This window comes from Alternaria viburni (assembly GCF_023758015.1).
Source record: "Alternaria viburni strain BMP 2772 chromosome Unknown scaffold_16, whole genome shotgun sequence".
Classification (NCBI taxonomy): domain Eukaryota; kingdom Fungi; phylum Ascomycota; class Dothideomycetes; order Pleosporales; family Pleosporaceae; genus Alternaria; species Alternaria viburni.
Window position 1 is genome coordinate 210927 of NW_026055785.1, and position 20867 is coordinate 231793.

General features: G+C 53.2%; 7 protein-coding genes across 7 annotated transcripts; 4 read left to right on the forward strand and 3 right to left on the reverse strand.

Annotated features, from left to right (window-relative positions):
* Positions 1-2970: 2970 nt before the first annotated feature.
* J4E79_007399 (uncharacterized protein) lies at positions 2971-3342 on the forward strand (the record flags this gene model as incomplete). The annotated part of the gene is made up of 1 exon (XM_049356265.1): positions 2971-3342. The coding sequence occupies one exon, from the start codon at positions 2971-2973 to the stop codon at positions 3340-3342; it is 372 nt and encodes a 123-aa protein (XP_049209152.1).
* A 3631-nt stretch (positions 3343-6973) lies between these two features.
* Positions 6974-9235, reverse strand: J4E79_007400 (uncharacterized protein; the record flags this gene model as incomplete). The annotated part of the gene is made up of 4 exons (XM_049356266.1): positions 6974-7957; positions 8006-8782; positions 9046-9138; positions 9230-9235. 4 exons carry the CDS (start codon positions 9233-9235, stop codon positions 6974-6976), a joined length of 1860 nt encoding a protein of 619 aa, XP_049209153.1.
* Positions 9236-10850: 1615 nt separating this feature from the next.
* J4E79_007401 (uncharacterized protein) lies at positions 10851-12316 on the reverse strand (the record flags this gene model as incomplete). The annotated part of the gene is made up of 2 exons (XM_049356267.1): positions 10851-11064; positions 11115-12316. 2 exons carry the CDS (start codon positions 12314-12316, stop codon positions 10851-10853), a joined length of 1416 nt encoding a protein of 471 aa, XP_049209154.1.
* Positions 12317-12810: 494 nt separating this feature from the next.
* J4E79_007402 (uncharacterized protein) lies at positions 12811-14692 on the forward strand (the record flags this gene model as incomplete). The annotated part of the gene is made up of 3 exons (XM_049356268.1): positions 12811-12911; positions 12962-13097; positions 13151-14692. 3 exons carry the CDS (start codon positions 12811-12813, stop codon positions 14690-14692), a joined length of 1779 nt encoding a protein of 592 aa, XP_049209155.1.
* A 470-nt stretch (positions 14693-15162) lies between these two features.
* J4E79_007403 (uncharacterized protein) lies at positions 15163-16266 on the forward strand (the record flags this gene model as incomplete). Its single annotated transcript, XM_049356269.1, has 3 exons — positions 15163-15185; positions 15250-15479; positions 15533-16266. 3 exons carry the CDS (start codon positions 15163-15165, stop codon positions 16264-16266), a joined length of 987 nt encoding a protein of 328 aa, XP_049209156.1.
* A 446-nt stretch (positions 16267-16712) lies between these two features.
* J4E79_007404 (uncharacterized protein) lies at positions 16713-17185 on the reverse strand (the record flags this gene model as incomplete). The annotated part of the gene is made up of 3 exons (XM_049356270.1): positions 16713-16750; positions 16798-16848; positions 16897-17185. 3 exons carry the CDS (start codon positions 17183-17185, stop codon positions 16713-16715), a joined length of 378 nt encoding a protein of 125 aa, XP_049209157.1.
* Positions 17186-18983: 1798 nt separating this feature from the next.
* Positions 18984-19775, forward strand: J4E79_007405 (uncharacterized protein; the record flags this gene model as incomplete). The annotated part of the gene is made up of 1 exon (XM_049356271.1): positions 18984-19775. One exon carries the CDS (start codon positions 18984-18986, stop codon positions 19773-19775), a length of 792 nt encoding a protein of 263 aa, XP_049209158.1.
* Between the last annotated feature and the right edge of the window lie 1092 nt (positions 19776-20867).

Sequence of the window (20867 nt, forward strand, 5' to 3'; positions counted from 1 at the left end):
AACGCGTTGTGTAGCGTCCGAAAGCAGACCCAGAATGCCGAAAACTTTGTCGCGGGGATTCTCGCTCAGCTTCTTCCTGCATGCTCGCATTACCTCTAATAGTGACTCATCTCCAATTTGCTCTAGGGTTTCGCGGTCTGGGAAGCTGGTTGGTCCTTGGCGGTTATGCGGGTCGCTCTCTTGGTCCCAGAAGATTTCCCCGGCCTTCAAGTATATTTCCCAGGGAAACACTGAATGCCCGCAATATACCAACTTGTTATGCCCGAGAAGCACCTCTTGAACGACTTAATCCTGGTCAGTACGAATCATTGACATATTGCAGCGTGGCTAGTTACCCCATAGCCGCTTCCAGTAATCTCTCTTGAATAAATTCAAGAGCGCCAGAGAGTCTGGGTTGCGGGTGGACCTGATATGTTGCGAGTCGATCGAATTTTCAGCCACACTGTGCAGTAGTTCTAGTGCCAATGCACTCTCATCATGCTCCGGTCCTATCCAAATGGCTACTGACACTGCACCGCTGTAGATCTGACCCATCAATCGAACTTGTGTAGCTCTCTCGTCTCTGTTCTGCTGGTCGATGCAGAGCGCATCAACCCATACAAAGATGTCTTCTTTCTTGCGACGGACCGCCCTCAGCGCATCGTAAAGACTGACAGCAACAGGTATTGCAGCCCCCTCTACGATGAGGGATGTCGTGTCAATCCCGTCGCCCCAAGCATACTTTGCAAGCTCGATGTTAGTGGATGTTGCCAGACTGTGGCAATGACTTACCGAGATAGCAGTGTACTCTGGCAGGCTTTGAAGCGATGTGTGAGTGATTTCACATCTTAGCTTCGACATCGTCTCAGGTAGGATCTTGACTAATCGAATTTCAGCAGGCTGTAGTGACTGATACTGGTATGTTTTCGGGCCCAGTATTCCGGAGCTAGGTGACGATGAGGCCCACGACCGGATCCTTGACGAGGGAGTTGAAGCTGCTGAAGCCGCTCGAGGTCTGTGCCAATCTTCGCCTACTCCTGATTTTGATTCGCCAGGAATCTCAGCATTGGGCCGGATTTGTGAATATGCGATAGGATATGGGGAGATAGAAAGGCGTGGGAGCTTTGCATTCACGTTGAAAGCCCGATTGTGACCTGATGAAGACGGACGACTGTCAAGTTCATCTAGCCGAATGCGCGCCTGAGAAGTAGAGACTGAGGGGGGAATCGATGAACCAGATAACGTTTGTTTTGGTGCAGGATTATGGCGGCGCTCATCCAAGAAATCATCAAAACGGTGCTCGCCGCAACGTTCTTTGGTCGAGCGAGTTCTCTCGCGCTCAACTTCGATTATTACCGGCACCGAATCATCTTCGGTATCGCTAGATGAGTCTTGTTTGCGGCGGTCGTGATCCTTTGGGTGGTGCGAAGAGCTGGCGCGATGTCGATTTTTGTCTCCGTCATGCCTATGTCGGCGCCTTGGTTCATCATCGGAACGATACCCTCGGATCGGTGGATCGTGTGTTCTCCCATTGTCACCCGAAGAAGTCTTGTGCCGCCTTCTGCGGGTTCGATCTGCGTCGGCATCCTGGGGTGTAAGGTGGTGACCATGGTGGCGTTTCGAGTCGCGTTGTAGGCCAAACATCTCACTGGTGTGCGAAACAGCTGTATTGCGAAGCACAGGTATATTGATGTAGTCGTGTACTTATCCTAGGATCTGAGTAGTTATGGAGTATGAGTTTTGGATGGCATCAGGCTGAGCCTAGATAATGCGCGAACTGATGCCTTGGTGGGGTGATGAGTGCCACGGCTGCTCAGCCTCCGCTCATCAGCCATTGTCAGCTCGCTTCAGCTGGCAGGGATTCGATTGCATGGCCTGGCGGGTATCTAGGTATACATTTGGACATAATGAGAACCATTGAGCTCTACCAGCCTCACAATGCTGGTGCAGTGTTAAGGTGCACATTGGCGTTTGCGAGGAAGTCGCGATTACGAGTAGAAGTGGCGTGTTCTGCTGCCCAGAGTTATTTGGCCCATGGCTGCGCACCTGGGCAATGTTCAAGACTGCGCTCGTGGAGATATGTAGCTTAGAGAGCAGGAGATGTCGCGCGGACAGGAGCGCCTATTGTATGTTCTTGAGCGGCCCTTCTCCTACTACCGCTACCGTCCATGCGCAATGTGGGTCTGGCTGCGTCGTCATCGGCCCGCCGAATCGCCTGCGACCATCGCCGCGCCTCTCGCATGTCCCCTTATCGATAAGTGACGATTTCAAAACATCCATGGACACCTACAATACTCGCCATTACCTTTCATGCCGACTCACACCTTCGCACTCGGGTGTAATGCGCGTCTCTCTGCCACGTTTCCCAATTGTGCACCAATTGCCGCGCCTTGGCCCCGCACTTTCGCGTACGCTCCTCAATCCAGCCTAGTCCGAGATCCTCCAGGAACGGTCAACAAAAGAACCGCCGCGACTGCGAGCGGAAACAACCCAACTCACAAGGATTCGTGAGTGGTAACATGATGTACGTAGCGCGATTGCTCCGACAACTCCGATAATAGTGGAGTTGAAACAGCCCTCATGGTAACCTCGCAAATGCCTCGCCTCGCGATCCATCCCCGAAGCGATATAGGCATGGTAAACTAGGCGTTCTAGCTGGGTATACGCTCTTGTATAATCGATACATTCGGGAAGCCCTCGGTGGTGGCGTCCGGCTGGAATGCTGGCTTATGCATTCTACCGAGAAGCCCCGTGGAATGCACGCTCGTGGCAGTTAGAGCCAACAGGGCATTTAAATGAACTTATCGCTCCTTCCAACGGTCTTGGGTTGATGACTGAATTAGCGATATAAGAAGGTACCATTCACTCCTCGATACCTCCAGTCCATCTTCATCACCACATACAAACACATACACATTCTTTACCATCTACAACTCCTTCATCTTGTACCAAAGCAGTATCAACATTTCTCGCGCTGCGAAAACCTCCAAGATGGTGCTCCCCTACTTCACCGCCCTCGTCTTCGGCACCATGCTCCCGGGCCTCAACCTAACTCAATACGCCGACCACTACGACAACGTCCACATCCCACTCGTCAAGTCGCTCACGGGCTCAAGCTTCCCCGTCATCCACACACGATACTACGTTGGCGGTAACCCTGCCTTTGTAAACGCCAGCTCCCCCGTCGACTACGACTCCATGGCGACCATGCAGTTTCGAGACATGACGCATGCGTTGACCTTCATGAGCATCATCAGCGCACCGGAGGCGGCGAAGAAGATTGCAGAGGACGAGCATTTGTTTATGGCGAGTGCACCGAGGACGGTGATTGTGGGGACGGATGGGAGTGTGACAGGGCCGTAGTGGGTGCGGAATATGGATAAACGATTGCGAATTGAAGCACTGAATATTATCGCCATAAGGGTCTGTGTACGATGAGTCAATAGGAAGACATGAGACCACAATGTATTTGCTAGCCAAGGATGATAGTATCGGGCTCAAAGTAATTCCACCACCAGTGATCGACCATGACAGACTGGATATATTTTTCCACGTCTGAAGGTAGTTCATCGTATGATCCATAGACACGGCCGAACTCGTTCTGGAAACCAAAGAATGGAGCGACACAGCGATTACGGTCAAAGCGTGCGGGCAGTCGAGTCGTACCTATACGTTCGTAATGGTTTCCGTGGTGCTCAAGTATGAAAACTTGAGCGGACAACTCGTTCACGGTGGATTTTGAAAAATCTGCGGCTGGCAGTAGAACACACTTCAACAATGTTTCGTTTTCCTTGTCCGGAGGCATGTCCCAGCGCACCTCCATAATAGCATCCCATCCATCACCCAGTGACATTCTAATCCCTGGTTGTGGGTCAAAGTCATCCTCTTTGGGCATGCGCGCAGTTAGGAATTGCAAATTGCACATTGCCGTTCGTGCTTCTACTTTGAGGTAATGCGAGAGTCCTTCTGGCGTACATTCCTCGGGGTTGGCTGGATTATAGAGCTTGCGGAAACCCTTATTGGAATTTACTCGCACAGTTATTGCTTCCGGTGTGACGTAGTTTCCAGACTTCCAGCCTAAAAGAAACCCGGGCCATTGGATTGGGGTTTTCCATCCGAGGGGCGACCAGCTGGGAAATCCGTTGCGGCGTATGCTTGGTTGCCGGTGAACCCACAATAATGCTATGTCGATATCCCGTCTAACACTGCGGCTAGTTGAGAGAATGTCCTTTAAACCAGGTGAGTAGTCTGCCGAGGAGCGTTTCCAAGGGACTCCCCAGATGTGCTGAACACCGTGTCTGGCGTAAGAGTTCATCGCACCAATTATGGCGTTGAGCGCATCTGCGTCGAAGGATAACGTGCGAGTGCTGTATTGCCTCAATACATCCATCGACGCAATCATGGTGTCAGCCGCCTCGAGTTTTGCGGTGTTGGCAAACCAGCCTGGTAGTGTCCGGTGAGCGTCCCCGGAAAGGCCGACCCCGCCATGGGGTCTATCTGCCTCGTAGTAGGAATCTGTGCCACAAATGAAAATGACTTGTCTGTCGGTGAAGAAGAGACGCCGCTTTGAGAAGTAACATTCTTGGAATGTCCTAAACGCACAGTCAGCTCATTATGAGCATGGTGTGATGATCGGATGTCCTACCACGCTCGCGAAGCCCACGAGGATTTTGACATGTCTCTCAAGTTCAAGGTGGGCTTTGTGTGAGGTAAGCGGATTAACTTCACTGATCTCGTTGATGTGTAATAGGAGTAGGAGGAGAGACCCCGAGACTGTGGCCGTACTCCAGGAAGCCCATGATTCGAGTCATTGCCAGCCGCAGCGAAGATGGTGAACTGCGCTGCTGCATAGATATCTGCCATTTGCATAATTTGATGTTGCTTCGCGTGTGCGTCAGACTGGTCGATGCACTGAACAGTTAGCAGACTGAAGGAGGGACTGAAAGGCACTGAGATCTACCTACATATCGGTCAACCCAGAGGTATCTGTATCCCAATGATAAGGTTGTCTCAATAGCGTCTTCGACAGTTTTTGGGATTTTCTCTCGGGCCTTGGTCGAGTTGACCTTCTTGCCTTGTTGGCCCCAGACATACGACAATGCTGCGTATCGACATGCAGGCGGCGCAGGAACGAGTCTTCGAAGCTCACAATCAATGACCCGCAAACCATTCAGACCATCTGTCTGTCTCGGGCGACACTGGTGGTCATGTTCTTCGATGCAGACATTCAGCCAAGACTTCAAGAGAGTAACGTTAACGCCAGCTGGATATAGAGTTTGGCCAGGGTCTAACAACGGGTTCTTCTCCGCTGTCAAAGGCCATGGGAATGCATGTCTAGAGAAGGCTTTCTCTAACACTTCCTGAGTCAGCTGGGATGTTGGTTGGCAGGCAAGTACGAAACCGAAGCCATGGGAGGACGGCGGCGGCAACCACTTATGTTCGACTTCGAGCAATACTGACGGAAAATCCAAGCCCAAACCAGCGGCGCTCCAACATGTTATGTTGAAGCGTCGTCCATGTTTGTTAGAGACTTCATATTTGAGAACCTCTGCGAAGAATTGGCAAATTCGACACTCCGTTTGTTGGTCAACCTTGCTTCTGTGAAACGTTTCTTCTCCCGAGAAACTTCGCTCTGGAGCAAATAGCGTGTCCCAAGGTATTTTGGAACACTTATAGCATATCCGATGGCTGCGCTTGATGTCGTTGTTGGCGCAGGGACCCATTGCTAACAAGGCGTTGACTGCTTCCATCGTGGATCTGGTGATGTTCAGTATCGTGATCTCTGTTGGTACACCATTGGGCAAAAAATGGCAGGTTTCCGATAATTTATCGTCGCTCAAGCGCTATGTGATGTGAAGAGATGATGGACAAGGCTGAGGATAGAGGGGTAGAAGGCAGCAACCATGCAACTGTGCCACCCGAATGCAGCCCGACTTCTCAGCCCATGTTCAAGACTGAGCTCATGACCATATTTTCAACCCTGGTGGGCGTCAAGCTGTCGCGAGTAGACTCGTTGCCGGTACGCCATCTCATTGTAACTCTTAGTTACCCACGACGCCGAACTAGTGAGTCTATCTGTTCATAAACCGAAGCATTGGTGAACGAGCTTTCTCGAGCCCCACTCAGTGCTGGGGCCCCGGTGGCTTGTCAGCCTACGTAGTGGGGGAGATTCGCTTGCGATGTAACGAGATGACGGCTGTCTGTGATCGGGCTGTGGCACAAGGGTCGCAGGTTGGGCAGCGGCTGCCTAACAAGAAGTCTAGATAGAGAATCAGCCATCGTATTTTTGCATTAGAATGTCACCTCGATGTAAGATTGCGTAGCAGTAAGCAAAGGAGTTGAGGTCGAGATGGTTTACTGACAAGGAAGTTGCCTTGACCCACTTCCGAACCTCCCGGGGCTGCTCCTGCCACACCAGCTAGCACGTGTGGACAGAAGGACCCCAAGATTCAAACGGTTAGCTCGCCGGAATCGCATCGTGAGACATCTGGAGCCGCTGGCTACTCCAAACCTCACACATGCCAATGAAAGAATAGGATAAGCTGCACGCAAGATGTCTCTCATTTTGCCTCTCCCTCCTCACATCCCCATCCATCACGCTATCTCCCTCTGCCCGCATTTCATCCAATTGTGTATATCATCCAGAACCCTCCATGACGCAAGTCAAGCAATCCAACACCCCCCTATCCAAACAAATCGAACATCTTTGTGATAGATCCAAAGTCTCGAAAGAAACACAAATCCAGTAAAAATATCCCGCGCCTGCCGTCATGCACTTCATTGCTCCGCAGAACGCCCAACAACGCCAGTTAGACTGCTCTTCGGAAGCCATGAAAACCTTTTGCAACGCCGAAAGTGGGGGAATAGAGAATGGTAGCCTCGAGAGAGCTACGGGGGAGAACAACGGTTGTTGTAAAAGAAGAAGACCAAGAGCAATTAAATAGAATCGAAGTGAAGTGGGGTGAAGATGGCCGGTTCCGTTGCTTATCCGTTACTATGCTATAGTGACCCTGAGCTCCAGATGCTTGGGGTTGGTGTTTTGTTCGATTGCTCTCTGTAGTTGGCTGTCCGTGTAAATCGGCGAAGGGCCGTCTTGGGAATCATTGTATTCGACGTAAAGATCCTCCTCTTCGTCATCATCGTCTCGCCCTATGTTTCTTCTCTCGACAAGCTTACGGTAGAGGTCTTTGAACGTGGACGAAATGGGCATACGCATGACGATGACGTTGTCCTCTTCTTTTGACCTTCCTATGAACGTTACCTTGAATCTGAGACCAGAAGACGTGCCTGTGCTGGTGGCGGTGGAGGAGGAGGAGTGGGTGTGATTCATGGGTGGGGGGTTCAGATTCGATGAGTATGCCTGCGAGGCCGTAGATTGACCGCGCTGATGAGAGGGGTAGTTGGAGCCAGTTGAGTAGGGTGTGACGGGTGTTGTGGCCTGCAACTGATCTGCGGACGACTGCCTGCTCGTCCCGTGTGAGGGGTTCGATGACTGGTGTGATTGTTGCGAAAGGCGGTACTCTTCCGCATCGACGATGTCGGGGTCTATCTCGTAGTCGCCCTGTCTTGGCGCGAAGAAGCCCTTGACGAGGTGACCTTGTGTGATGTGCGGTCCTAGCTTGAGAAGGTTCTTTATGTATTCATCGAGGTTGGCGCGGCGCCCGTTGGAAATGTTGTCGGTTACGTAGGTGACAGGCCCAGGCATGAAGGGCAGTGTTCGCTCGCCGGAGCCACTTGTGCCCGCTTCGACTGGGTACGTTGCTATCAGCTGTATCTGCAGGTCGTAAAAGTCCTGGTACAGTCGCTGCAACTCCCAGTGCCGGCCGTCCTCCATCTGGCACTCGATGATGAACCAAAAGATATCGTCGGCGAAGCAGTAGCGTGGCACGCATGCCCTCCAGGGTGCAAGCAGGTTGTCAGATGTGCGGTATTGGTTTCTTGGCTGTTGCGCCACGGAGCCGTTGCGTGAGTGGGAGACCTGTACGCTGTCAGCCGAGAAAAGCACACCCGCATGTAGACGACTTACCGAGCCAGCCTTGTTGTGCCCGCCGTTGCTCCGAACGCTCATGCGCTCCATGCCCTGCTGCAGCGACTGTCCAGAATTCGTCTCGAGCTTTCCGAGCGGTATGCTGCCGTTCTTGTAGTCGGCCGCCATCTTCTTCCACTCTTCGACCTTGGGGACGCCCGCGGCTGTGACTGCTGCCTGTGTGTCGGCAACGGCCTGACCAGTCGTCATATCGCGGATTTCGATGAAGGATACGGGGATGAGGCCAGGACCGCCGAGTCGCGTTATCGGCTTTGCGACAAACCATTCGGGGTTCGACTGTGCGATGACGATGATAGCCTCGCCCTCCTTGGCCTCTAGCTCGTCCGGCCTCTCTGCCTTGAAGTCGTAGATGACGATGCCGTAGACCATGGCGCCGCGGCCGCCTCCGCGCGACATGCGCATTTGCTGGGTCATGAAGTCCTGTGCCGAGGGCTGCGGGCTCGTGATGCGTTCTTGGTAGCCTGAGTCGTGGGGCTGTTGTTGCTGTTGCTGCTGCGGTTGCTGCTGGTGTTGCGGCTGCTGGGGAGTGGAGGAGCGCGGCGCGGAGCCACCACTATCGCGCACTGTCTTGCCTACGCCCTCAAAGTAGGAAACGGGTACCAGTCCGCGGGTGCCGTGCAGGGGATTGCAGGCCTCGTACCAGTCGCTGTCGTCTTCGCGCCCGACGACGTGCAGAAAGTCGCCCTGGGAAAAGCCAAGGTAGCCAGAATTTGGGCTCGGGTCGGCGGGCTTGTAGTCGTAGAGGGCTTTTATGACCTGAAATGAGATGGCTGTTAGCTTCGCGCTCATCTGCCCTATCGGGAAGCGGGTGCCGGGGCGCGCGCATCATGATATAGCGACATGTCGCGGCTTGCTCTGTCGTCGACACAGGCGCATGTTTGCTGCGCAGGCGCAGGCGCCCACACAATGCGCCTGTGTCGACAACACCAAACGCCTGCCCTGCCCTCATGCGCGCACGCCGCGTGAAGAAGCAGAGTGGGGCCCAAGCACCCCAAGCACCCCAACGCTGATCTACGTACCTTTTTTGGCGGGACAATGGCTATAGCGTCCTTGGGCGGGATGGAAATGTGGTGCGGGCGGTTGTCCTTCTCACTCTTCATACTCCTGCGGAACTAGAGCAGCACCGTTAGCACGTACGTATGCGGAGCGTGACTCGACGGGCGCAGCGGCGGCCGTGGCGGCAAAAGCAAGCAGGCAACGCACCTTCATCGTGCAGAGTGAACGCAACCTCGCGCGGCAGCAGACGGGGAAGCAGAGGAGAGGTCAGGAGGCGAGCGCTCGACGTGGAACTCGGGGGTCCTGCTACTGTGACTGTCGCCCGGGAATGCGGCGTGTGCGTGCGGGGGCGAGTACGCGGCGGAGGAGGGTGAATTTGAATCGCGCACCGGCCCTCAGAGACAATGGTGAGGCTACTTAGATAGGCGGCCAACGTCGTCGTCGTCAGGTACTGCCAGAGGCGCAGTCACTAGAGGAACAAGAAATGAGTGGGTGCTTTCACGCCGCGAGGGATCCCAGCCCTGCCCGCTGCAACCACTTGGCGATTCGTCTCTCGCGTCACACTCTATGCCTGGCACGCTTCGGAACAAACGAACTGCGGCGGGTAGCGCAAGGCGGCGAATCCCTTCGACCTTTGTTTGCGTGCGCTGACTTGCTCCCGGCCAGGAATGTGGAATCTCTACTAAAATACAATTATGCCCGACACGGTGGAGCATCCCACACCATCAGCCTGCCAAACGCCTAGCTGCAGGTCCACCACATTTCCGCCTCTGTCACCGCACACCGGCGCAGCCCCCAACATCCGCGCTGCATTTATGCCTTCGCGACCAATCATCCACCGGGCTAGCCCACAATGCTAATGCCTACGTTGGCCGTGTCATCATTTCCACATGCAAACCCAATCTCGACGCCCCTCTCCTGTCAGTCATCCGTACTCCTCTTCAAATGTTATCCTCATGGTTGATGCTGGACGCGGCCCGACTGAAACATTCTCGCCCTGCGTGGCGTCGTAGTCTCCCGTAATCCTCACCACGCGGTTCACACGCGCTCACACTCTCAACACAAACTTCGTGAACCAATGCATTGACGACTATACGAACGCCCTGGATACTTCCAGCGGGTGTGACTAGCGCCAACTGCCGCTGAACAATTGCACCCTACCCAATCACAGCCTCGGAACCCTCTTCCGCCATCTCATTGGTTCGCTCAGAGCGCCTCTAGCCAATCTTCCAAAAGGAGCAGACCCCGCCACAGCCCAGACAATGCATACTCCAAAACCCAGCAGTCGTCACCTGATGGTCCACGATATGACCACATTGTCGTTCGATCTTCGCCCATCCGTGGAGCATGCCGTCGTAATGCCCCGTCTTCCCAACCCCACGTGCACTCGGACGCACCCGAGCCGAACTCTCTGTGACACAGGGACCACCACAACCGAGCCAGTGGGCTCACATCCTACATAGCCATCTAGACCAAGTCCACTCTACCCCATTTTGTTTTCCAACCCACTTCCTTCATGCACGCCAATGACGTACCGTATGTTTACCAAAATCCATTTTGGTAGGTGATGAACAACATCTGAGACGTTGCATGTATGAGAAGCACACTAGAAGATTCCGCGCATCCAACGCATGAGGCGGAAACCCCATGTTCCGACTACTGACATCGGGAAGGAAGCAATCGATACCGGAAGGTCGCAGTTCGAGACACGCGTGACGTGCCATGTGGCGCAGGGTATCGTGGTGAATTAGTGCAAATGAATAACTCGGAATCGGGATAATGATACTGTAGAAGATGAAAAGAAGTTTGTGCTGGCTCCGATGTCGATTCATATTTGACCCTTGATGTCTACTTTGCTGAATGCGGCGGCACGCAGGCTTTCGAATTGAGATGCGGCTTCTCGGATCCTGACACGATATTGACCATCGCCTTTGTCTTCAATGACGTTCTGTGCACCGTGGGTTTCGAGGAATTCACGGCATATCTCATCGTTGTCGAAACCAAGTTCGTCAGTGAGGAAGCGGAGTGTGACATTTACATATCTACAGCTTGTTAGCAAAAGACCTGCACGATTTGGAATCCGTATACATACCCTCTGGACATATTAGCTAGAGCATTGAGGCGCTCACGCTCAACGAACATGTCCATGAGATAAGCGCCCATGTTCTCTGCTTCGAGGTACAGTCTGAAAAACTTATGATAATTGCCAAGGGCAAGCGAAGACCGAACGTCCAGAGCATGCTTGATCCATGGGTGGGATTTGTCTGCGAGGGTTAATTCTGCCAACATGTCGTTCATGTCGGTCTTGTTGCACGTGTATACGAAGTAGAGAATGCGGTACGCCTTGAACTCAGCCGGGTTGCCTCCCAAGTTCTGCGCATACAGTGCCTTCAGCTGCGTCTGGCACTGATTATACTCACCCAAATCCCCCTTTTCTAATGATATCCGGGCGTGGATCTCATACACCTTGACAGTAAAGGCGTTCTTGATGTGCTGAACAGTAAGATCCTGGCGGAGTGACTTGAATTGATTACAGATGTAGTTGTAGTTCTTTTCCGCCTTCCACTTCTCCACAAGCATGGCCAAGGTCTTCTTGAGCACATGGAGCGGTCGGACGGTTTCAGCTTTGGGCGGGGCCGTAAGGCGGAAGTAGCTTTTCTCGAGATTTTCGTTCGTTCCAACAACAGGTCCAGTGGGCATTTCGTCTTCATCCTTACGCGATGAGCCCCATGGGGGCGTCGTCTTGGTGCCATTGTTGCCGAGCTGGAAGCGCTGTCGTCGCTTGTCAAGCTCAGCCTGGTCAAACTTACTTGCGGCATCCGAGAGGGCGTTCTTCTTCTGGCGCTTTTCGTTGTGTCCGTCGGCAAAGGTCATACGAGATGCTAGGTTAGTTTTGCGCCACGGTGGAACATTGGCTTGGGTTTGCTCGACTTGTGCATCCTCAGCTTCGTGGGCATTGCGTTTCTTTGATTGCGTTGGAGATGTGTTAGTGTGTGCGGCTGAGCCATTCATGTATGCAGGGTGTATGCCGTTGGGAACAGCAGTAGCAGGCATTCCAAGAGCCGCCGCCCTTCGTTCCTCCATGAGAAGCTCTTGGGGAAGAGGGAATGTAGGCCAATGAACAGTGTCGTGCGAGTTGCGCTCGGCGAACCAACCGATGGTTGTCTTCAATCGCGCCTGCATGTCTGCTTGGGAGATGCCTGGGATGGCGTTTTGCGGATCGAAAGCACGCCTAACGTATTCGCGGACGGCGGGAGGCCACTCGACCTTCTTCATCGTAGCTTCCGGGGCCATGACTGGCTGCTGGCGTGTGTGAGCGTGGATGGGGACTCTCGTATGAGTGAGGAGACTAACAGGCGCGGGCGCAGGCTGGAGTGTGGTGCGTGGGTTGACTGCGTTATACGCGGGTGACTGCATTGGCCGGGACCAGGCTACAGTGGCAGAGGGCAACGACATAAACAGGCAAGCAAATCAAAAGAAGTGAAAACCAGGTTGACTGTTGTGTGAGTAGGTAAAGGCGCGAAAAAGAGATGTGGGAGAGATGGCGCGGGGATGGATCTATTGTTGTGGAGGTGAGAGTGAAGCGACGGCCCGCTCGACTGATTTGCGTCGCAGTGGTCGCGCTTTGCTTGGCGACGACTAGGGTGGGTCTAGCCGCAAGCAAGCTAGCCCTGGCCAATGACGACTGCTGGGCCCGGGCCTGGTGAATGCAGGCGGGATCGGGTCATCGTCGTCTCGACCCAATGCGATGGACGTACCTCGCATTTTCCAACTTGCGAATGGTCTGAATGTTCCTGCATCAACTCGACCTCACAACCGCACTGCGCCCGTCGCTCCTGCCGGAGGAGACGTTGCTTTTCGTCCAAGACGCCGTAGGGCTCTATGAGGGGTACGCGCATGTTCCCCAGGGCTCTTATACACTGCTGACCAGGCACATAGGAAATTCAAGATCCCGCAGTACCAGAATGGCCAGTCATACTTGACCTCGCATCGCGTCTGCTATGTCGATCATAGTGAGCCGCGCAAGAACTCCGTCGCTATCTTCCTCAAGGACGTCGAGAAACCAGAATTCTACGTATGCATCCCTCTACGAGCAAATTAGAGGCACGCGATACTAACGACATACAGGCCGGCTTTCTGAAGTCGTCGCCCAAGATCACATTATATCCAAAGCCCCTGAAGCAGTTGACGCGTGGCGCGTCCGTTCCCTCGCATCCTCAGGCCACATCGTCGTTAACTCCTCCGCGACACAGTAGTCCGGCACCACCGCCCCCAGCGAGCGCGACCTGGGTGTGCCCTATCTGCTCTTTCTCGAACCCGGTCCCGTCCAACTTCGACCCCGCGCTCGCATCACGTACACCCATACCGCCTTGTCTAGCATGTGGAATTAAGCCGCCGACCGTGCATGTAGTCAAGGCAGCCATAGCAGCCATCTCAAATAGACCAGCACCTGGGCCACCTCCCAAAGACACAAAGGGTAGCGTTCCTGCTCCCGCAAGCGCAGGAGGAACGTCGTCATGCCCGAGATGTACCTACCAGAATCATCCTTCTTTGCTCAACTGCGAGATATGTGGTGCATCCTTGACAACAGCCATAGATAAGAGGTTGGACATGCTTCAAGAACCTTCTAGACCGCAATCTCCAGGTCCGACCTTGTCTTCACCTTTGCAGTCCGAGTCTGTCGAATGCATCAAGATATCTTTCCGCGCCGGTGGAGGACCGATATTTTTCGAGCGCCTGAAGAACGCATTAGTCCAGCGCAAGTGGCTGCTTCAAAGCGCCCCACCGATTCCCAAGCCACGGCCGTCTTCCGGTAATTTTAACGACAGCTACACAGCCAACTCTGACGCTTCATCAACGGAGGTTGAACGACCTCGCGTGGTCGGCATTGCGGGGCTGGAGAGAAGAGGCCTGGAGCAGAGACAGAATAACGAGGCTATGATTGGGAGCGCTTTCGAAGACCTCGATGCGCTTATGACTTCCGCGAAAGAGATCATAGCACTGGCAGAACAGTTTGCATCACAGGCCAATCTGGGGACTAACGGCAGCTTGGAAGCCAATGCTTTAGCATCTCAGTCCGCTTCCGCACTCGGCCTAGTGACAACAAAAGACATGCTCGGTACGGGGTCTGGCTCTGAGTCGCTGTACGTATCGGAGCTGTCAAGAAACTTGGCAGAATGGCTCACAGACGACACTCGAGGTATACTCAGGAAAGAGGGCGGTATCATGACTTTGGTAGATTTATGGGCTGTCTTCAACCGCGCAAGAGGTGGTGTTGAGCTCGTAAGCCCGGCCGACTTTGAGAAGGCAGCTCGAATGTGGGATACATTGAAACTTCCTGTGCGCCTCCGTCAGTTCAAGAGCGGGTTGCTCGTCGTACAAGGACGCGATCGCACCGATGAGAAGACCATTGCGAGTCTGCTGGCATGGCTCAAGACGCTACATCAAACACCACCAAGCATGGAAGTCACCTGGGACTGGCAAGCATTTGGCAGGGGTGTCACTGCTCAAGAAACAGCAGAGCGATTCGGCTGGAGCGTTGGAGTCGCGACGGAAGAGTTGGAGATGGCTGAAGAAGCCGGCGCACTGTGCCGCGAGCAGGGTATCGACGGGTTCAGATTTTGGGAGAACTGGCTGGTCAACATGCCAGAAGTCACTGCCGGCGTCTGATAACTTAGAAAGGTGGTTGTTCGTATCTCATAAAAAGAAATACCAGAAGCCCTAGCTAACACTGTATTGACAGTGGGTCCAATAAGACGTCTTACCTACCCTCAATGACTTCGCTTATGTCCTTCTCGTGAGATGAGAAATCCGAGCCATTCCGCGTTCATGTCGGTGGCTTATTATGAACAGTTTCGAGGAATAGAGTACGAATATCCGCAAGTGTACGGTACCTACGGGTTGCATGTGCCAGCATCGTCACGCAACCGCTTGAGCAAACAGCTATCCCCACGAACAAGCGAATCAGAATTACATACACCGATCACAATGCAACTAGGCACCAGCCGCGGGAGTGACCGCGTATCCACCGCCCTCTCTGACGGGGGTCCGAGCTCGGCCCATACCATGCCCACGCACCCCGCGACATCGAGCCTCACTCTTGCAACATCTCTCCTGCATCCACCAACCTTACACCACTAATGACGCCTCCCATTCCGGCCAAGTAAGTATTGTTGAGTGTTGCGATCGACTATGATCTGTTATAGTAGCTAATACATGTGATTTAGGGCCCGTAGATGGAACCCGAAGACAGTGCAGGCGGTCGACAGCAAAGGCGCAGGCAAAAGCGCTGGCATGAAGCGAGCCATTGGCAATAGCAGCTCCGAGCCCCCAAACAAACGGCGGAAGGCAGCAGCATCCACCAAGAAAGATGTCTCCGTACCGGAAGCCAACAAGGCGGACGATCCATGGGTTGTAAATCCGGATCAGGTGTTCAGATTCATGGACCTACCAGGAGGTTAGTCTCTACCATCGGCGTAGTGCTCGAGTTGTTGTACTGACCCCATACAGAGTTGCGCAACCGGATCTATGGAATGGCGATCGAATGGAGCTTCCGCTGCTTCCCTAATACCCATGAAAAGCCAAAGAAATCCAGACGCGGAAAAGCGATTGAGGAAAAAGCACCTGCCATCACTCAAGCGAAACCCCTTCCTTACATCGGCTTGACGCAAGTCTGTTCTCTCATCCGTACTGAGTTTCGTCCTTTGTGGCTATCTACCCATCAGTTCCCGCTCTTTGCACTGGATGGTTACTTCAAAGCGTTCTTTCCGGTGTTACGCGGAGGGTCACGATTAAGCGAAGACGTTCGGAAACGGATCAAGGGTTATTCCAAAACGACTGGCACCCTGCGTCTCTGGATCAGAATGGACTGCTTGAAACACGTTGATGTCCTCCCACTTCTCAAGTTCAGGCACAGGTTCCCCGAGTACATCATAACGCCCAAAGCTGCCCAACCCAATGTTGAAAAGCTCACCATGGACTCGTTCACAGCTCTCATGAATACCGACAATGCGACCTGGGTCAGTTACATCAAACAACACCGCGTTACGCAGGTTAAGTTACAAATTAGTCGCTACGATGTCCGACCTTCCAACTTGCCCATGCGTATTGTTCTCAAAGAGAAGTACGCGCTCGACTGGATGGGATCAGGCTTCGTTCGCCTGCCCCATGTTGTGGAAGATTACAAGGGATTTCTGGGGCTCGACCCAAGTTGGGGTGTTACTTTTGCCGTGGATTACTCATGAAGGGCCAGTTGCGCGCGATGAGCAACAGAGATGCCCAAAACCCTGGAATACTTCTGTTACGGCGTGTGGAGGAAGTTTAGGGTACACATCTCGATCTTTACGTGGTACGGCGGCCATGTCTCGTTCTGAGACATTGTTTCACGTATGGCCGGTAGGCCTTTCTGTCATAGACCTACTAGTCGGGATAACTCCACTCTACTATAGCAGCCAAAGGTCTACAATTGAGACGGCGAGACAGGTATGAAAGAATACATTTAATTATGATTGATGGTCCTAATGCATACATCGTGTACCATAAAAAGATACGGCTGATCTGCAGGGATGCCGGTCGTGCAGCTGCTCGACTGGTGACATGTCATGGCGCGTGACGTCATACCGAAACTCCTACCAGCACATGCCATGAACCTTAAACAGCATGTATACTTCCGCATTCAACCACTCCATGACTACGACTGCATCTTCAAGACCACTTTAGAAGGGTTATCTGGGAATGTTAGGAGTCATTTCGATGCCAAAGTGGAGGATACTCACCCCCAAGAAGATCCGCAAAGACCCCTCCATCGTCTACCATCAGAGGCGCGTCTGCATGTATTTAGTATGAGCATGATCACATCACCACAATACACGTACTGGAAAACTTCAGTTGGTACGAATCACCATCCTGGCTTGCAGTAACTTTATGCACGGGCACATCGGTGTCTGCCTTGAACCACCACACTTGCTTTGGAAGGAAGCTACGGTCTTCTACCATGGCTCGTCCAAGAATGTGACCGTCGCACTGCAGACGGCTGCCCTTGAGTTCAAAGACGGCTGCTTCCGTGCCTGTTTTCGCATGCGTCTTGTCTTCGGCGTTGCCGTCGACCTTGGCGATGGGGCTGCCATCGATTTCGATGGTGAAAGGGGCGGGGAGGCTATCCATCTCTTTTGACGAGAAGATGTGGAATGATATTAGGATCAAAGAGAATAATCCAAATGCCCACAAGAGGTTGCGACGACCTTTCGAATCAGCTGGCATTCGTTCTGGATATGGTGGGTATTGCAGTGCAGAGAGTTGAGATGGTGTCAGGAGTATTAGTAGCAGCTGCGCCACGCATGGTGTGCAGGCAAGGCAACAGTCGAAGTACCTTGCATATGACGCAGACTTCGGATGAGGCTGAAGGCACTGCGCTAGTATGTCTGCATGGCGTTATCTGGCACTCATGCTCGGCGCATCAAGAGACATGTTGACGAGAGCAATTTACGTATACAGTGGCCTTATCGAAGTAGAGTGTTGTTGACTATGGTACCGAGGCTGGACGCGGACGCGGCCGGGCGCTGAACACAACGTTTCGACCGCCATTGTTTCTCGACCACTTCACATGCGGTGAACCACCGGCAAGCACTGGAGATCTCCATACCAGCCATACTATGTGCAGGTTTCAGCGCCGTTGTGTAGATCGATACTACCTCCGGCAGTCTGCCGGCTCACGCGCGCGTCGCCAAGACGTTAAAGCTCCGCCCTACCAATAGCTCCTCCATCTCCTGCCTTTCCTGGCCCAGAGCCGGTGTCACCCAACGAACGCCATAATGCGACATCCTGAATGCTTGCCATCTCCGACGTCGCAATGTGCATGCCGGGGCCAAGTGCGCGAGTGTTTTGCTAGCAGCCCATGCGGACCTATCCGTTGTGGCAGGTCAATCCTCCTGCCTTTTCCCCACTGGCGTACTAGTCACGCCTAACCCAACGTCAACACACTATTCGTCCCCCGACAAAATGGCACAAATCACGTACGATGCCGATCATGTAGGGCAATATACACAGCCTGCATCGTGGTTCGCCTACCACGAGATGTTACAGGAACCTGGTCGGCGCTTGTGTCGGTATGCACACCACATGTGGCAAAATCTCTTGCCTCTTCAGGAGACAACGCATGACGGCGCTATACGCCGCGATAAGATCGCGTCGATTCGATGGACTCTACGAGGACCAAGACTATGGCAAAGGAAATACGATGGTACTTCGGCTTTACTATAGCTAGGATATGGAACGGCGTCACAACCTCCTGCTGTCTAGGGAACAGCGTCGCTGTAACGGCCTTGTTGCGACATACCCCGAGTAGAAACAACCATGTTTGACGGCTATGTTGCGGTTGCCTGAGGCCGTGAGAGGAAACAGTCTTATTTCCGACATGTTTCAAGCACAAGAGATGGCTGAGATCGCAGCCCTAAGCTAGAATGAGACAGGGGCGAAAAAGCAACGATCTGGAGAACCGGACCTGCAGACTGCAGCTGTGAGGCAAAACTCGCCTTGATCCCGGTATACGGGAGCAACCGCTAGATCAGCTTCGTCCTTCACATTCGTTGTGAGGTAAACAGCCGGAAAGCTTATACTACACACAGATAACGTACCTACATGGACAGGGTCACCTAGCACGCACTGGCGCGCCAAAGGTACGATGGGCGGACTCTCGTTAAGACTTCGCCAAGCCGAAGCGGACCCCCAATTCGGAAGGACAAAGTGCACACCTAGTCGATCACGCTTGGCAACTCCGGACAACACGATGGAGACACTGCACTGGATTGCGTGTTTGATGATCAGGGGATGATGGTCTGTGTATAAGTATAGAGTCACTTCCCTTTCTTTTCATCATCAGCCAGCTCAGTCAGTCGCTTGTCTCTTCACTTCAATCACTTCACAGTCCTACTCCGTGTAGCCTCATTCACTCGAAACAATCATCATGCGTTTCCAATCCATCATCGCCATCGCGCTCCCTGCGCTCGTCCTTGCGGCTCCTACTCCTCAAGACCCCGAGTACGAGTTCCCCGAGGATGCTCCCGTTGACGACATTGTCGGTGGAACTGCCGCTGCCTCTGGCGACTTCCCCTTCATTGTCAGCCTTCAGAAGAACGGACAGCATCTTTGCGGTGGTTCGCTTTTGGACGCCACCACCGTCGTCACTGCTGCTCACTGCTCCGTGAGCTCAGTCATCGGCTCTGTCAGCACCCTCAAGATCCGTGCTGGTAGCCTGCAAAAGGCATCCGGCGGTACATTGGTTGGCGTCTCATCCGTCACCGTCCACCCCAACTACCGCAGCTCGGGTCAGGATTGGGATGTCGCCATCTGGAAGCTCTCTACTTCCGTCGCTGCCAGCGGCTCCATCGGCTATGCTCGCCTTCCTGCTGCTGGCTCCGACCCCGCTGCTGGATCCAACGCCGTCGTTGCCGGCTGGGGTGCTCTCACTGAGGGCGGCAGCAGCCCTGCTGCTCTCCAGAAGGTCACCGTCCCCATCGTTTCCCGCGCCAGCTGCCGCTCCTCCTACGGAACCTCTGCCATCACCACCAACATGATCTGCGCTGGTTTCCCTCAGGGTGGAAAGGACTCCTGCCAGGGTGACTCTGGCGGCCCCATCGTCGACTCCTCCAAGACCCTCATTGGCCTCGTCTCCTTCGGCAACGGCTGCGCTCAGGAAGGCTTCCCCGGTGTCTACGCTCGCACCTCTGCTCTCCTCTCCTTCATCAACTCTGTTTAAGCGCTGGTTGAACGGATTTGTGCTTTCTGAATCACGACAATGGATGGATATGGCTCTTCAGCGAAGAGTCGGATGATTGTGAACGACGATGATATACCAAGTGGTCAGAGGTTTCATGAAGCCTCTCGCAAAACCATGTTTTGATACGCCTTTTTTGTATATATCCATTAGCTACGAAATGCATTCAATAACTTCAAATATTACGCTCGAATTCACTGTAACATGCCTGTGACATCATTTTCGCATCAGCCGATACCAAAACGATCAAGGAATTGTCAACACCATGTATCCTTTTTCCTGGGACCCGAAAATACAATCTATACGAGACCAACGCATGCGAGGCCGCGTGTACTTTCCCAACATCGTCCCATGACGTAGAACCCCAACGATTTCCTGCCAGATGCCGGATCCCCTCGAGTCTTTTCGACAAAACGGTGTGGGAAGAACAAAAGAAGTGCCCGTTGGGCGGGATGATGCTTGTAGGGCTGAGAACAATACAAGCTTCGCTGTCGCACATTGCTTTTTATGCCTATCTTTAGACATGTTTTGACACGTGTGTCAGAATATGGAGACAAAGAAGAGACACAGCTGGCGGTGTAAGATAGACTGTTTGTGATCGCGATCGCGCCGTCATGATGGTGGCCTTGTCGTCTCTTGACCAGGCGGCGGGAGAACAAAACATATATTGTCACCATCTTGATTTGAAGTAAATTTTCTGGAAGTAAAACTCATCGGGTACACGTACCACAGAAGAAGCAATCATGGTTTTGTGAACACTTCGGTATGGACACACCATGTGCGACGGCGTGTGCCTTTTCGATGTAGAACACTGGCTGTCGCGATGATGTGAGACCTCTGGACATCTGACCACATGGCCAAGTATGCGGATCGTTTTGGCTCACAGCCCAGGAAAGACATGGTTGGGTCGTGGTTAAGATTTTGATCTAGAAATCCGGTGCATGAGAATCTCTTCGCAGCACCTAAACCAGAGCGATCACTTTCTTTCAACATACGTTGTACCCTAGTACGCTTTTGGAAAAAGGGAAACATCTCCATAAATTGTCGAGATAACTGTTTGGAGTACGCAGTAAA